The 15,655-nt window shown below is 37.5% G+C and overlaps 2 protein-coding genes across 3 annotated transcripts in view; one reads left to right on the top strand and one right to left on the bottom strand.

Moving 5' to 3' along the window:
- Adsl (adenylosuccinate lyase) overlaps positions 1-15,655 on the top strand; it is a 521,028-nt gene that overhangs the window by 84,612 nt on the left and 420,761 nt on the right. The gene's annotated exons all lie outside the window — the stretch shown is intronic.
- Positions 2,864-13,711, bottom strand: LOC145978053 (uncharacterized). 2 transcript variants are annotated; one of them, XM_083110459.1, is made up of 4 exons: positions 13,595-13,711; positions 9,456-9,546; positions 6,150-6,320; positions 2,864-3,877 (listed from the first exon to the last, which is right to left on the bottom strand). In XM_083110459.1, the coding sequence occupies exons 2-4, from the start codon at positions 9,525-9,527 to the stop codon at positions 3,668-3,670; spliced, it is 453 nt and encodes a 150-aa protein (XP_082966585.1). In that variant the 5' UTR covers positions 9,528-9,546; positions 13,595-13,711; the 3' UTR covers positions 2,864-3,667. The 2 variants fall into 2 exon arrangements, with proteins under 2 accessions (XP_082966585.1, XP_082966586.1); XM_083110460.1 differs by lacking the exon at positions 9,456-9,546 and having other exon boundaries at positions 13,595-13,643.

The raw sequence follows: 15,655 nt of genomic DNA, 5'->3' as shown, positions 1-15,655 counted from the left end.
TGTGTGTGTGTGTGTGTGTGTATATATATATATATATATATATATATATATATATATATATATATATATATATATCGTTAAATAACTGGAAATAAACAGAAAACGCAAAGCCAACTTTACATATCATATGCAGCATGGAAATTTCCAATAATGTGTAGAGTAGTTTGTACCTATTTTATTTGCTAGAATGTCGGAATGACATTAGAAACTCTTTAGAAACTAAATATTTAGGTGATGGAAGATCTAATACACTGGATTTACAGTTTTAAAAGTAAGACGTAAGATCAATTCTGGATGCGATAAACCAGCATGGGCGAGTATTACAGAGTATCTTGAACATAATATTTCTGTACAGCGTCTTCATAGTAGCAGTATATGACATAATTTGCCAAGATTTTATTCAACAGACAATACATTGTAATTACGATGTGCTTATGAGCGCATATTTGTTTTGTATGCAGGCTTAAAATAATACCTTCCACGAAATTAATTAACTTAAAGCAAATATTTCCAAACAAGTGGCTTTTCTGATGTTGGTGGCTATATATTCCCTGAGAGAAAGTGGATAATTTTGCATGGTTTAGGAATTAGTTTTACATTTCCATTGGTTTTCTCTTGCGGAGATATGTTACAGTGAAGAAATGAGTGCTGTGTTCTAATGTTTTCGTTAGGTTAGGCCGGTTAAGTTGTATGCCCTTAGAGGTTATACGAATTGTTGTTTTTTGGGTGTTGTAGTTTCGGCCTTGCACTTAATACGAGTAACATTAAAGCTTAGGGTGTTGTGCCTCGTGCACAAAACTTTTCTCAGCGTGAAATTTGCTTTTTGCATAAACATGTTTTAAATTAGTCTGCCTCTATGTCATGGTTATAGCTTTTCGACGTAGCTGATTTATTTTGCACATAATTAAAAATCATAATGACATAATGATTCGATATTTATTATATTTGATGATTCACCACATGTGAAAAGTACGGAATGTTCCGTGAAATGCTGAAATGCATATTTTTAACAACTTAATAACATACGGATTTACTTATGAAAAATAACGTTGAATAAACTAGCGAATACAATTTGAGCGAATGAAGTGATTACGGGATGAAGAGACTACAGAAAATTTTGCTTTTTTACGTTTGGATATTCATTCTCTAATGTTTCTTCCGAGTAACATCGGCGGCCGGCTGACGTCACGGTTTACAGGGTTGCCAAATTGAAGGCTCCGGCCTCCCTCGAATTAAAGATGGCCTTGGCCCAACCATTGATATGTTGGTAAATCCTTTGGAAAAATAATACTAAAATATTATCTGTATCTGTCGCCAAGTATATAAATTGCAACTATACTTCACACTGAATATATATTGTACAGTGGGATCCATGAGTATTAACGTGCAAATTGTCCATCACCATGTTCGTGCACTTTATTTGTCCCAACAAGAGCTTCAAGAATTAAAACAAAACTCAAAACAAGCTGTTGGCAACTTCTGCACCAGCATACATAATAATTCATCGCTTAAAAACACACAGGATGTGAGAGACAAATTAATGAAAATAGGCATGGACAATTTGCACGGTAAAACTCATGGATCCCACTGTACGCGAAGCATGAGCAGACTTTAACACAATTATAAAATTAAATTGCAAGAATTGAACAACACAACTCAACTTCCTTATAATTGTTTCACTTTAAATCATTTGATGCAAATTCATTTTGCAACTTTTTGACACAAGACATTTTTAAATCAAGCCTCTTACATAACAAAAACGAATCTCAATCAACAACTTAAAACAAATATCGGCATTGATACAGCGTTCTTACTTTCAATGGTTCCCTGTTAATTATATAAACTTGTACACAATAGAAACAAAGTAAATACTGTTATTTGTGGATGTAGAAGACAGTCACACAATTGTGACTAATGTGTCACAAAATACTAATTTTGCCACATTGAACGTCTACGACTTTTGCTGTTCTTCATAAAATACGTGTAAAATGTGGTACAATTCTCTTAAAAACTGTTGTAAATTAGCATTATTTTGCGACTTAGTATGCATGACAATGTGATTAACATGTTGCATTATCCGCTGACAAGCAATTTTGGACAACGATTTATATTTTTTCTCCCCTTCTTTTGAGACTCAGAAAATGAAAACGAGCATTTTCAAGGAAACAACTAAAAGAGGAAACCAGTAACGGAGCTAAAATATTTTCTGCTAAAACTTTGGATATATATATATATATATATATATATATATATATATATATATATATATATATATATATATATATATATATATATATATATGTTTCTTCTAAAAATATATATAGCTATGATATTACATTCCTTCCCTACTAATAAAAATCCTAAACTTTCATTTTTGTTCAAAATTGAATATCAGTTGTGGCCCTAAATATACTGGAAACAATGTTTTTTTTTTTTTACTCCAGCTTTCTATCATTTTTCTTAGCTGAATTATCATAATTATCTCAACTGTGTGCAAGGGCCAAAAATGTTGCAAGCCATGAAACAAAATTGGCTGCCATTTTTAAAGGAAGTCAAGTTTTAGAAAAATAATGCCTGTTTTGAACTACTCTTGCATAGGGGTTGTAACAACAAAAATATTTTTTAAAAAAATGCCCAGAAACCAGTGCTAGACCATACGGTATGGATTATCCAAATATTTTCTTATGCCGAATGGGAAAGGTCTGGTTCGTTCCGTCTCTTTGGAAATGACAGTTTTGGTTACCATCCATACCAAATAATGTTGAGAGAATATAAAAGAATATAAAACAACTAACTTTTCTACCTTTTTAATTGATTTACACGTGTAGGCCACACTAGCTAATTTCAAGAGTATATTGAAAACAACAGCATAATTTCTTGATTAGTTTATTGTATTTAAATAAGTTGTCTAGGTATGGGTACACTTAATCTTCATACATTTTATTTGTATAGATTGGAGATCCACATTGCAATACCAAGGACGCTTCGTAGATATTTTCTAGCCCAAGATGCAAACTAGTGGTTATTTCACTGTTTAACAGTGAAGTTCAGTTAGACGGAAGAAGTTTGAAATAAATAAGTTTGTAGATTCGTTGCTATTTTCAACATTTGCCTGAATTACTTGGGAAAAGTGACACATTCAAAAATGGTCACCATAGGGTTTGAGCCGCGATTTTGCAAGGCATATCCACTACCCAATCCTTCCCACATAGTTTCTTGGCAATACGAGGAATGTTCTCACTGATGCTCTGGTTTGCATACGTCATGTCTGGGTTTTTGTGACTGGAGAATTTCGTAGTACGTCCATGTGAAAGATGCGCAGTAGCCTCTTGCGCCTGCGCAGAACAACGGAGAGCGTCGAATGGTAGAAACGTCCCACTGCGACTTCCTACGCCTGCGCAGAACAAGGTGTTGACTTGTACGGATGCGTAGAGATATGCGCAGTAGCCTTCTGCGCCTGCGCAGAACAAAAAAAAGTGCGTTAGCTGAGATTTCCATTCCACGTTATGCTCTAGACCCGTACGTCATATCCCGTTCAGACATGACCAGAAATTTTGTGGAATTGAGCCAACTTTAGGGCTGTTACACAGCAATTCGAACGTTGTGTATGCTGTGGATATTAAGTCCTGGGGTCCAAGTGATGCACAAGAGTTCTTCTGGGGAGCCATCAGCCCCAAACACCAGTAACTATCGCGTCCACAAAATAAATGAATCCATTAATGACAGCTAAAACACCAACAGATAGCAGCTGCCCATATTTCAACGTTCCATAGCGACGCATTAATGACTGTGTTTCCCCGGCATTCTCCCAACAATGAATGCAGACAGCTCCCACCGCGCTGAACATGGCCGTGGCAACAATGCAGAAGGATATGATCTGTAAAAGTAAAGCGTATTTCAAAATTAATGAACTTAAAAACTCAGAACTATTGCATTGCCTTTTTTTTCTCAACAAATGATAAACTTCTTACTTAAAGAAGTGTCAATAAGAGATCAACACTGGTAATTTGAAACCATGGAAATAATTTGAAACTCCTCAGTATATGATGAAACACTTGCTTGTTCTGTTTGAAGAGCCTATCACACGATGGATGCTTAAATAGCGTGCTTGCTCTTTGTCGATTTGTCTTAGAATAGGGCACAGCCGTTTCAACCACCGTCACTTACTCCAGAGGCTTGATCCACGATGTGTCTTGCAGTGGCGGCGATTGGGTTCCAAAACTAGGGGGGAAATTGCAAAAAGTGGGGGGAAGGACAGTTTATTATCCCTTGGTGCATAAGGTTTAGCATAGTACAGGGGCAAAAAGTTGGTGGGGGGGCAACTTTCCCCCCCTCGCCGCAACTGCGTGTCTGTAATTTAAGTGTCTTTTTAAGGGTTCGGCCGATTTTGCTTTCATCAGGCAGAGTTTTAACATTTCCAACTGTTTATCATCCCTGTTGGGAGATGACAGTGTTTTACCAAATGTTTCTAGGTTTTTGAGGAGAGCCGGGCTCTTCCACTGTCTGTGAGGAGATTTTTAGAATATTCTTACTTTTTAATGTGTTGTGTTTGTCTTGTGCAGGTCCCTTTATAACCTTGCGCTTTTTAACTTTTCTCAAGGGGCTTTTTAAGTAAGAAGTAACGTAAGGGGATGATATTTCCCCGTATACATTGAAGTGTACAAAATGGCCATGTGTGCCGACGCATCCAACAATTTTCATTAAATCAATCAACATTTTGGAACTTTTAAATGGCCTTTCCTTAAAACACTTTCGGATCCAAATTACTTTAGCATTTTTCCCCATCTTGAATCTACTTGTGAGTAGAACAGATTGACAATGTAATACTCTCCTGAAATGGAAATCAAGGCTTTTTCAAAAACAAAATGGAGCTTCACCCTCTTTTCTATGATTTTTGTACTGTGATATATAATAGCCTACATATATATTACACGAGTCAAATGAAACCTTGAGAGTCCCACAAAAATTACAGTACAGACTGTATACAGCTCAAGTTTACATGAGGTTTCAACTGTTATTTATAAGACAATCTCATGGCTGCAACACTGATCAAGTGAGCTTCAAAACACCATTTTGATCATTTTAAATATGGCGCCGCCTCGACACATTTGCACCAGTAAAGAGGAGTTGTTTCTTGCCCTCTGTCATCCTAAAATATATAGAAATTTCTCGGCAAATGAAAATTCAATATCTTTGTGCATGCTTACCGCACCAGCAAGTTTACTAATGGATGAGAAAGTTCGACAATGGCCTCAGTTCGCAGGCAGGTGGCTGGAAAGGCCTTCGCAGTGGCTCGTAAGTGACTTATTCTTCTTGAGGTATGCAGTACGGATGGCCAAACGGATCCGGATCCGAAAAATCCGGATCCCGGATCCAAAAGTTCCGGATCTGGATCCAGATCGGGATCCGGGTCCGAAAGTTCCGGATCCGAGAATTTCGTATCTCAATCCCATTATAATATTACCACACCTTAAAAGGTATTATGATCTGCGATTACAAAGAAATCCTTCAAGATTTTTTTTCAAGTGTTGTTCCTAAAACACTTTGCTACGCATCGGCTAACACACTCGTGCACAAAAATCTTACTTGTTTAACATAAAATGTCAGAGGTGATTTTGTAAATGCCATTGAAACGAATATGTATTCATTCGAATGTATTGGAAATGGAAACACACATAAATGTGAGACATTCCATTCCAGGATGAAACCTTTAACACATTTAACAAGATAGAAATGTTATACAAAAATTATACAATTGTTCTACAGTTTCAATTTTAAAAATTAAAATAAAACATAATATATGCAGTGTTATATAATTACAAAGTGTAAGACTAACAAGGGAGGTTATCTAAGTGTCCGATTTGCATGAAACTTGGCATTTGTATAGAGGGGCCCAAAGGAAGAAATACGTGTTTTTGTGTTTCAGCTTTAAAACGTGGGGATCCGGATCTGGCCATCCCTAGAATGCAGGCACTAACACATGAAAATATATGAAGATGAGCAATAGGTCTGTGCTAAAATGCAGGAAACTTGTGCAACCCTACATACAGAAATCTACTAGATAAGAAACAAAATCAAATTAAGGTTTACATTTGACTCCCTCTTGTATATTCAGACTCATATCCTATTTATATGGTAGACATACTTACCAAACACTTTGGGGTTACTTCTCCAAATAGCTGCCCTATATACGTGATAGATGTGATAATTATGAAGGATCCGGCGGTGAGGTAGACTAGAGCCATCTGGTGCCTGTTTCCATACTCATATAGCCATGGAAACACGTTGGAGTAAAACCCAAGCATTGTGCATGATATGGCCTGGAAGGATATCAGAAATTGTGTTGTCAGTAAAACCGAAACCAATTCATTTATTTGTTTAATTTGTTCCAATATGCATAAAATACCAAGCTTGGGTAGACTAACCGGGACAGGACTCACCAGGAATTGAACCCGGAACCCCGTAATGACACGCTTATGTCTAGAATGACTATAAAATTATGGCCATGAAGCCAGATATCGACCCAAGTTTATTGCGACCTTTCAGGGTGTCCTAGCACTCTTTATCCGCCCCTGACCTGTACATCTTCTGTATACTTCCCTTATACAGGGTGACACAGAAAAATGCGAACTTTTGAAAAAACCACCAGACACCAGAGAAATCAGATAAAAAAACAACATATATTGACAGAAATTGAACTGTTACAACGTGCCATTTAAGATACAGTTATCCGCAGTATCACTTTTTGAAAATTACGTCCTTGAGATCGAGTCCTTTTCTAGCTCTGCATTCTTGCAATCTGTCATTGAGGTCCCTCATGCAACATGCCAGGTGGGATGGCACGAATTTCGTCTTTAATTCGTTGCTTCACGTTATTCCTTGTTCTTGGCCGAGACGTGTACAGCTGACTCTTAAGGTGGCCCCACAAGAAGAAATCACATACGGACAAATCCGGGGATCTTGTTGGCCAGGGAATGTCGCCAAATCGAGAGATAACATTTTTATGGCGAAAGCACGATTTGACCGTTCCACTGATCCATGATTACTAAATGGCAAAGTTGTCTGTTGCTCAAGATATCGTTATGCAGTGCTGTCAACTAGGGATGGCCAAACGGATCCGGATCCGATAGTTTCGTATCTCAATCCCATTATAATATTACCACACCTTAAAAGGTATTATGGTCTTCTATTTTAAAAAAAAAATCATTTGTTAGTCCTACAAGATTTTTTTCAAGTATTGTTCCTAAAATAATTTGCTATTCATCGGCTAACACACTCGTGCACAAAAATAATCTTACTTGTTTAAAATAAAATGTCAAAGGTGATTTTGTAAATGCCATTGAAACGAATATGTATTCATTCGAATGTATTGGAAATGGAAACACACACAAATGTGAGACATTCCATTCCAGGATGAAACCTTTAACAAGATAGAAATGATATCCAAAAAATATACAATTGTTCTACAGTTACAGTTTTAGAAATTAAAATAATATAATATATGCAGTGTTATATAATTACAAAGTGTAAGACTAACAAGGGAGGTTATCTAAGTGTCCCCTCCGATTTCCATGAAACTTTGGCTGGTGTATAGAGGGGCCCAAAGGAAGAAATACGTGTTTCTTCGTTTCTGTTGTATATGTATACTATATATATATATATTAGCAGGTAACAATATGTTATAAACACATTCTTACTTTCCAAAAAAGCGCTCATGTGGGATTTTTCGGATCTCGCCATCCCTACTGTCAACTACGAACTGTTGCCAGCTACGCTTTTCAAAAGTTCCCATTTTTCTGTCACCCTGAATAAATAACTTTATGAGAGAATCGATTAAGGAAAAACCCGGTGGAGGCACAAGTGGTTCGGATCCCACTTTAAACTGTAGGCCCAGTACCTATTAGTCTTACTGTGCATATAGTGGACTTAAAACACCAAATCAATCACCAATCACCAGCCATTAAGGAATATTTCCCGGTGGAGGCACATAGTGGTTCGGATCCCACTTTAAACTAGGTTCAGTAGCGATTTGCCTTATTGTGTGCATAAAGTGGACTTAAAACACCAATTCAATCAATGAAACCATTAAGGAATAATATTCCGTTACTGGCTCCTTTCCACCGCCCTTGTGCCTTGTAATCTCTTTCGCTACAAACTTTCGGGAATCTGTGCAGCAAGTGAAGGAAAACAAGTCCACTGCGCAAGTAGTGACGGAAGAGGGCTCGACCAATGAACGCGTAGGAGGAGAAGAGATTGCATGGAGGGGATAATGCAACTGCAGCCACCAGCACCTTCAGAAGCGTGAACTATTTTGCTCCACTCACTCGCTTTTTCCCCTTGTCAACCGTTATGTGCGGTCTTACTCCACAGATGTCCGAGACAGAGTGTAGTCAGTTTATGTAGCTTTATCAACTGGACTGGAATATATACTTATGTATATACGAAACGGCACAAGTTTATTGACTACCCATAATACTAACAAAATTACCACTGTTCGTAAAGTTACTTTTTAAAAGTAAGAATGTGTTACTAGTTTAAAAAAAGTAACTCAGTTGCTCTTACTTGAAAAGGAACTGTATGTTACTTTAGCATTTACCTTCTGCTGGAAATTTTATCGCCAACATACACACAATCAGTGACCTATAAATGTTCTAAATTCAGTACGCAAGCTTCTTTGCATTAGGCAAGTTCGCTCAGCGCCTTTCACCTTAGCATCCAGAGAGGGCACATAGTTGAAAACAGGGTTGTCAAATTAAGCTCTTCCTTCCCCTCGTCACAAATGTTCTGGTTAACCATTTGTGTCGTTAATTAACTGTTAACGTTACTTCTGTTGCCAAAACGTAACTCTGTTACAGCTACAACTATACTCTGTTCCAGCTAACTATAGAGCAGGCAAACAAAATCAAGTCTCTGCACAAGTAGTGACGGGAGACGGCTCCACCAATGAACACGTGAGAAGAAAGGAAGGGAGAGCGACTGCCTTCCCATGTACTACTTCGCTCTGGCCACTCTTATTTCCTTCGCTTCTCTGTCGCCTTGCTCCACAGTTAGCTGGGACAGAGTATACTTACTTTTAAAAGTAGTTAGCAGTGACGGCGATTTGGTTACCTTGGGCAGTCGCCTTGTCCCTCCCACGTTTTGGCACCCAGTCGCCAGTGCTAATAGCTACTTAGCCAGAATTCTTTTAAATAAGTAAGTTACTTCCAGAAACTGACGACACAGAATTTTCCACATCAACTATAGGTCTTGTCCAGTCTTACGGCGGGCGCCCTACATGCTGGCAGGCGACCAATCCAGAGCTATAAGAAACACAGCAGCAGCACCTCCCGGACGTCGTAACTCGGCGCCACCGCTGTCGTCTGGTTGGTCTGCTGAATATTCCCCGTTCCCCACTTCCCTTGCCAGGATGTAGGGCGCCTGCCGTAAGACTAGACAAGGAAAAACTGGAACTTAACTATTTCCAACACCTTCACTAGAACACCAAGTACTTTGACGGCTTTTCCCACACGTAGATTGGGCCTGGTCATATTTCAGCATGGGCGAGATCTGTAAAGAGATGGAGTAACGGTGTAGTTGGTATATTCTCGCCGCAACACGTTATGTCTAGGCAATGAATTTTAAGGTGCAATATTATGGTTGGAAAAGGGAAGGAAAGGTTCTGAAAATGTTTTCAAGATGCTGATAAAATGCCTTTATTCAATGATCTCTACAACAACAATAATAATTTCTATTGGGTAAAGGGTGTTGAAAGTAACGTCCCGTGCTTTAGTTTTGAAACGAAATGCTTCGAATGAGATGTAATTGAACTAGTATTTTTGTGGTTCTGTGCATCCTGCTGCAACTGCAACAGCTGGAATTTTTTTGAAATATATATTAAAAAAAAATTCCCGTTGACTTGGGTGGGGCGTGAGTTTGGAGGTTTTATCCTCCGAAATGGTGTTGTTTCCTCCGTGGAGGTTTTGTGGGAGTGGCAGATTGAGATTGTTGTTGGTATAGGGGTTAGAGTTTGCTCCCTCAGCTGGTGGTGAAGAGTGTTTACATGGAAATATTTGAGAAATGCAAGGTAAATGTATGAGAATTGCCTGCGCCTTCTGTATATAATGCGCGCGGACCGCATAGAGAACAGTGGTTCTTCCGAATAGGTCTTGTTGAAGTTTGTGTTTTCTCTCGCGGGTTTTGCTACATTATCTCGGGAACTATTGGGACTGCAATGATTATATTATACCATTTTATAGCTCTCGTTCTGTTCTACAAAATGAGACTGTAGGATTATATGTAGCTGCTCAAGAAGAGTGAAAATCACTTCTCTTTCTCTACATTTCTTTTTAACAAAACATGAAAGAAAAGAAAGGAAAAAGGTACTGAAGTACAAAAGAGGGAGTAAAAAGAGAATGAATGTGCTAATCTCAAGAAAAGGTGCAACAAAGTGTGTTCATTTTACTTGATTTCATGTCCCAAAATACATATCTCAAACGATCGGTGTGAAAACAACTATATTTTTGGTTAGACGACCAAATGAATATAACTGTCTTATCAACGATCTATAGTACTTTTTCTTGGTACGACCGTAATCTTGACTTCCAAGGCTAATCGTGTTTCAGTATATCTTCAGCCGAAACGTTTATCAGTGACGTAAAACTGCTCCTTGTCTTGCAAAGATTCATACCATCGACACGTACTTCTCTTTAGAATTTTGCAACAGCTGACAAGACGAACCGTGTGATAAGTACGTAGGCAAAAAATATGCCAACGCTGCATATCCAGTATTTTAAAGTTTATTTTTGTCTTTTATGTTCGTCACGAAAATGAAATGAGTATTCGACGAATTGGATGGAAACACTGAACCGTGGAACAGAGGCCTAGGGCGCCATACACAGAGGGGGCTATGCAAAGCTTTTTTAAATAATAATAATGATAAAAGAACAAGGAACATGCGACGGAGAAATTTACACTTGGCAGATGTATATTCCGGTAACACACTGCTGGAGTAATAGTAAATTTTTAAGAATTTTCTTCAGGCAGTAAGATATAACTAGACCTTGGATTTTTAGATTCTAAAAAGTGTGCTTTTAGGTTACTAAAATAGGCTCTAAAAACCCTAAAACAGGTTCTAAAAATCTTAAGTTGGGCTCGAAAAATCCTGAAGTAGGTTCAAAAGAACTTAAAATAGTTCAAAGTTCCTGAAAAATGCTGATTATGTATAGTCATTGGCAATGAAAATGGGACTCCTATATCCTGAAATACGCACTCTCTTGCATAATGTTATGTGTGTTGCCTAACCATACGGCGATAGCAGAACTTACCATTGGAAATTTGCTATTAAAGTCCACTCTTCGCCGTATAGTTAGGCAACAATCGTTTTTTCATGTTATCCACAGTCAAACTCCGCAATTTTTGTCCACGAGGATCATCTTATATGATGAAAATAATCTTTCAACAAAAATATAGTCAGTGGTCAGTTTGCAGCGCGTGAATGCCACAAAGCACGGAAGTGACGCGAAAGTGAGCAAGATCACACAGATCAGACTAGTTTGGATTGTGCAGGTAACAGTGGCACCAGACATTTTACTTTGTTTAGAGCTTTGAAAAATCACCGTGGACTTGGAGGAAGGGAAATCGACAGAGTATGTTTCAAACACGTTCGTCATGAATTTTTTCGTGACATAGAAATCCTGTAAAACCTTTAAAAATATATAAAAAACTAAAAAAAATGCTTGATTTCGGAGCATGAACCTTGAACCTTAACAAGCAAAATAGTTTTTTTAGGCACTATAAAACTTCCATGAGTTATTTCGTTTTTTTAACGAAACGCCGACATGACTCATTATTTCTTACATACCTGTATAAGATAAAATGGATTAAAAACGTAACATCCGAGGTCTAGATATAACTCAAATATTCTTAAGTGGGCTAAACTTTCTTTTTTAAAATCATGAATGCACAAACTACGATTGGCTTGGATTGAGTTGGTGTTTTAAATCCACTTTATGCACAGTGAGGCTAATAGGGACTGGACCTACAGTTTAAAGTGGGATGCGAACCACTATGTGCTTCCACCGGGTGTCGAACCCGGAACCCCTTGATTACAAGGCGAGGACGCTACCACTGCGCCATCTTTAAATATAACCTATATTATTTCTTGGTGAGTTTTTCTTTGTTTGCACATTTCATAATTTTTAGGATATAAAACTCGCAAACCATGACATAAGAAGAAAATATCCAAGGGTCCACATAAAATTTCAATGTACAGGGCGCCAAATTATCTAGCTACGGGCTGAGGGTCAGTGACGGAGGAAAGTATTTGATTTGGGGGAGGGGTTCATAAATCACATCAAAAGTCCGACACTTTAGGCCAACTCAGTTATTTGTGCTGTTAGCGAAACATGGAAAGATGGGAAAGTTGTTGTAAAGATGTGGTTTATCAGTCTAAAATAAGTTATTTTATACTCTAACTTCACTTAAACACATTTGTAACCACTCCTTAACCATGATTTAATTCATAAACAGTCTTATTCACAATTTAAAAACATTCAGAAAGAGAGAGAAATACCTTTTATGAAAAAATTTGACTGCTTTTGTGGTGCACGAGAAAGTGTATTAAATGTAAAAATTCATTAACACTTTTGTCGTGGAGAGTACAAAACTAACATATATGAACGCACAACGTTTTGTGTTAACGTAGGAGGTATTCCACGACAAGTAGTCGGTTGTACTCTTTGTAAATAAAAAAATAGATCAATCTGGAAATTATTGTTTTTAAGTGCATTAAGGTGTAAATTTTTGAAGCGTCACACGACATTTTAGTTAATGCTTTTCATGCATTCAGGCTGTCGTCATACTTCAATTTTTAAAAAATTTGTCAGCAGACATAACAAAGTACTTCATAATTCTTTGAAGTCAGTTCGTTAGGAATATTTTAATCCAGTCGCATGTCTAGAACCTTACATTGTATGTGTGAATGTCACGCGTGTAATTCTGGAATGGCCCGAGGAGACTGAAGTGTAGTAATAACATTGATATGGAATATATATTAAAAGAATGTTTGAAAATATGGAAATTATATGTAAAAATAACTAAAATATGTGCTAAAAGCTAAAATACGGAAAATATAAATATGAATTTTCGAGCGTATGCACTACGATTTGCAAAGATATAAAATTTTGGCATCATATTATGTAGATACCAGGCTGGATAAGAATCATAATTTTTATTTAAAAAATAATTTTTGTTGCTTTTTATTTAAATCTGTTTTTTTATTTAAATCGATTTTCTAATTAAAAAACTCTTAAAATTGCTTGTATGGTTTTTGGCACCATGCACATAGATATACACGTATGTTTTTATAGAAAGGCCCTTTTCTAGTAAACGGCCCTGTAAAATACACTTGCGTGCAAAGAAATAGATCCACCTCACGCTTTTGACATAAAATGTTTACTTGTTCTTTTTCTTCCAACTGTTTGGATCAATCCACTCTGGTAGATACGTATTTGCTTATAAATCCATTTCCTGCATAATCACTGTTTCAATCTACAGAGGTGAATTATTAGAGAGAGGACCCTCAAAATTGAAATAAAAGGAGAAGCTTCGTACTTACCAGAATAAAATGGCTACACTGAAAGCAAGACAATCAGAACGACACATCTAGCTTCGATAACACCAAACATGTCTGAAATTCCGGAAACGGATGTGACGCAATCGTCTCCAGGAACGGCTTGCGGGAATTATCGTATGTATGCCTTCAAAGCACCCAGAGCTTGTGCAGGCTGATAAAAGACTTTTTACAGAAATCGATTTTTTATCTTATCTCCCGTCAATGAGGAGGTTGATAGATAAGAGGGTTCAGAGATAGCCGTGCAATGCCTGCTGATTTTATTGATCATTTCAGAATTATTGTACATAAAAAAAAAAAATGAAGGTGGCTACCGAGCCTTCAACGAGACAAGAGTATGTAAAATCGGGCTAAGACTAAGTCTTAGGCCCCTTTCCTTAGCATTTTTCTTAACATTTATGCCATGACCAAAAGCTACCGTGTAATGTGAGAAATGTTGGGGCATTTCAGATGCCATGCCATATTTCATGGCATTTCTCAAGGATAGGCTCGGTCCGTAGCATTTTCCGTAGCGTAACCAATCAGAAGCGACCTCTAGGTCACGAGTGCAGTTGTAATGGCGGCCGCGTGAGATGTAGACAACGTGACACTTCACACTTTTAAACGACGATAACTATTGAACCGAGAGGAATATCGCTTCGTATTAAATAGTTTTAGGTAGAGAAGAATGGCACTGATAAAATACATACTTTACAACGTTTACTGTACACGTATGGAAGAATATTTTAGCTTTTTCGATTGTAAACACCGTGTACTCAGCATTGACGGTGTAACTCGACGTGCCTTTTGTGCTGTATGTATTGTACTGGAATTGAAACAGCTAACCGAAATGTTCCATGAAATGCTTCCGTGTAAAGTATTATCTGTTATAAGATTTTTGGAAGCATTTACGTAGCATTTATGCTAGCGAAAATGTTAAAGGAAATGCTTTCGTCTAAAACCGGCTTTAGACAGATTTCAGATTGATGATACAACCGACTTGGAAACGAAGCTTCAGAACTAATTGCAACTTTCGTACCAAAATGACACCAAGCTGTTCGTGTCGCTTCGGTCTAGTGGCCGCTCATGCGCAGTGAATGTTTTTTTCTTCTTTTTTTTTTATATGGAGGTGCCCGTTTTGCTTGTCACTTGTTCCTTGCCTCATGTCGTTTTGGGTTCGATACCCGGTGGAGGCACAAGTGGTTCGGATCCCACTTTAAACTTTAGGTTCAGTCCCGATTAGCCTTACTGTGTATAAAGTGGACTTAAAACACCAACTCAAACCAAACTCATGTCGTTTTGGTCAGAAAGCTCCTTTGCTGTCAGAGGCGCTCGTTTCGTGAGACACATTTGTATTACGAGGTGAAGTCTCTAAATTTATCACATTGCTTGTAAAAACTTCAAAAACTTTTATTTTTTATTATTACGTGTACAGTGGCACACGTATTGCTCGGCAAATTGTCCACGGCCGTTCTCATTAAATTTTTGATTGCAACCTACGTGGCTTTTAAGGATTAGAATTGTACGTATGCTGGCAAAGAGGTTGCCAGCGGCTTGTTTTAAATTTTGTTTCAGTTGTTGCATCTCTGATTGCGTAAAACAAAGAGAATAAACATGGGGATGGACAATTTGCTCCGTAATACTTATACATCCCACTGTACAAGCCTGTCGCCTTGTAATGAAGTGGTTCAGTTTCGATCCACGGTGGAGGTACAGTGCACAGTATAGAGTGCTGCGTGTAGAGGGTATCACTCGGAGCTTAGTAGTACACGTATAATCATCATTTTGTGCTAGTGGGCCTCAAGTATGGATCGTGAAGTAAAAGATGCAGTGAAATTGAAAGCAAGGAAGATTTATGCACACTACCACTTATATTAGGGCAGAATCGATACCGATGCTTTAAAATTGTAATAATTAAAAGTTGTTCAAAATATTAATTAATATGAGTGTGAAAGTTTTCCAATCTAATTATTTACATCAATTTACCAGAATTTTTGCTTAAAAATATTTTGATAATTACATCATAATATTAAACTGGATGTTAGGTTATCACAATTTTTTTGCGGG

Source organism: Lepisma saccharinum, chromosome 24 (genome assembly GCF_977018435.1).
Source record: "Lepisma saccharinum chromosome 24, izLepSacc3.1, whole genome shotgun sequence".
Taxonomy (NCBI): domain Eukaryota; kingdom Metazoa; phylum Arthropoda; class Insecta; order Zygentoma; family Lepismatidae; genus Lepisma; species Lepisma saccharinum.
This window is presented reverse-complemented; position numbering and strand designations above follow the sequence as displayed.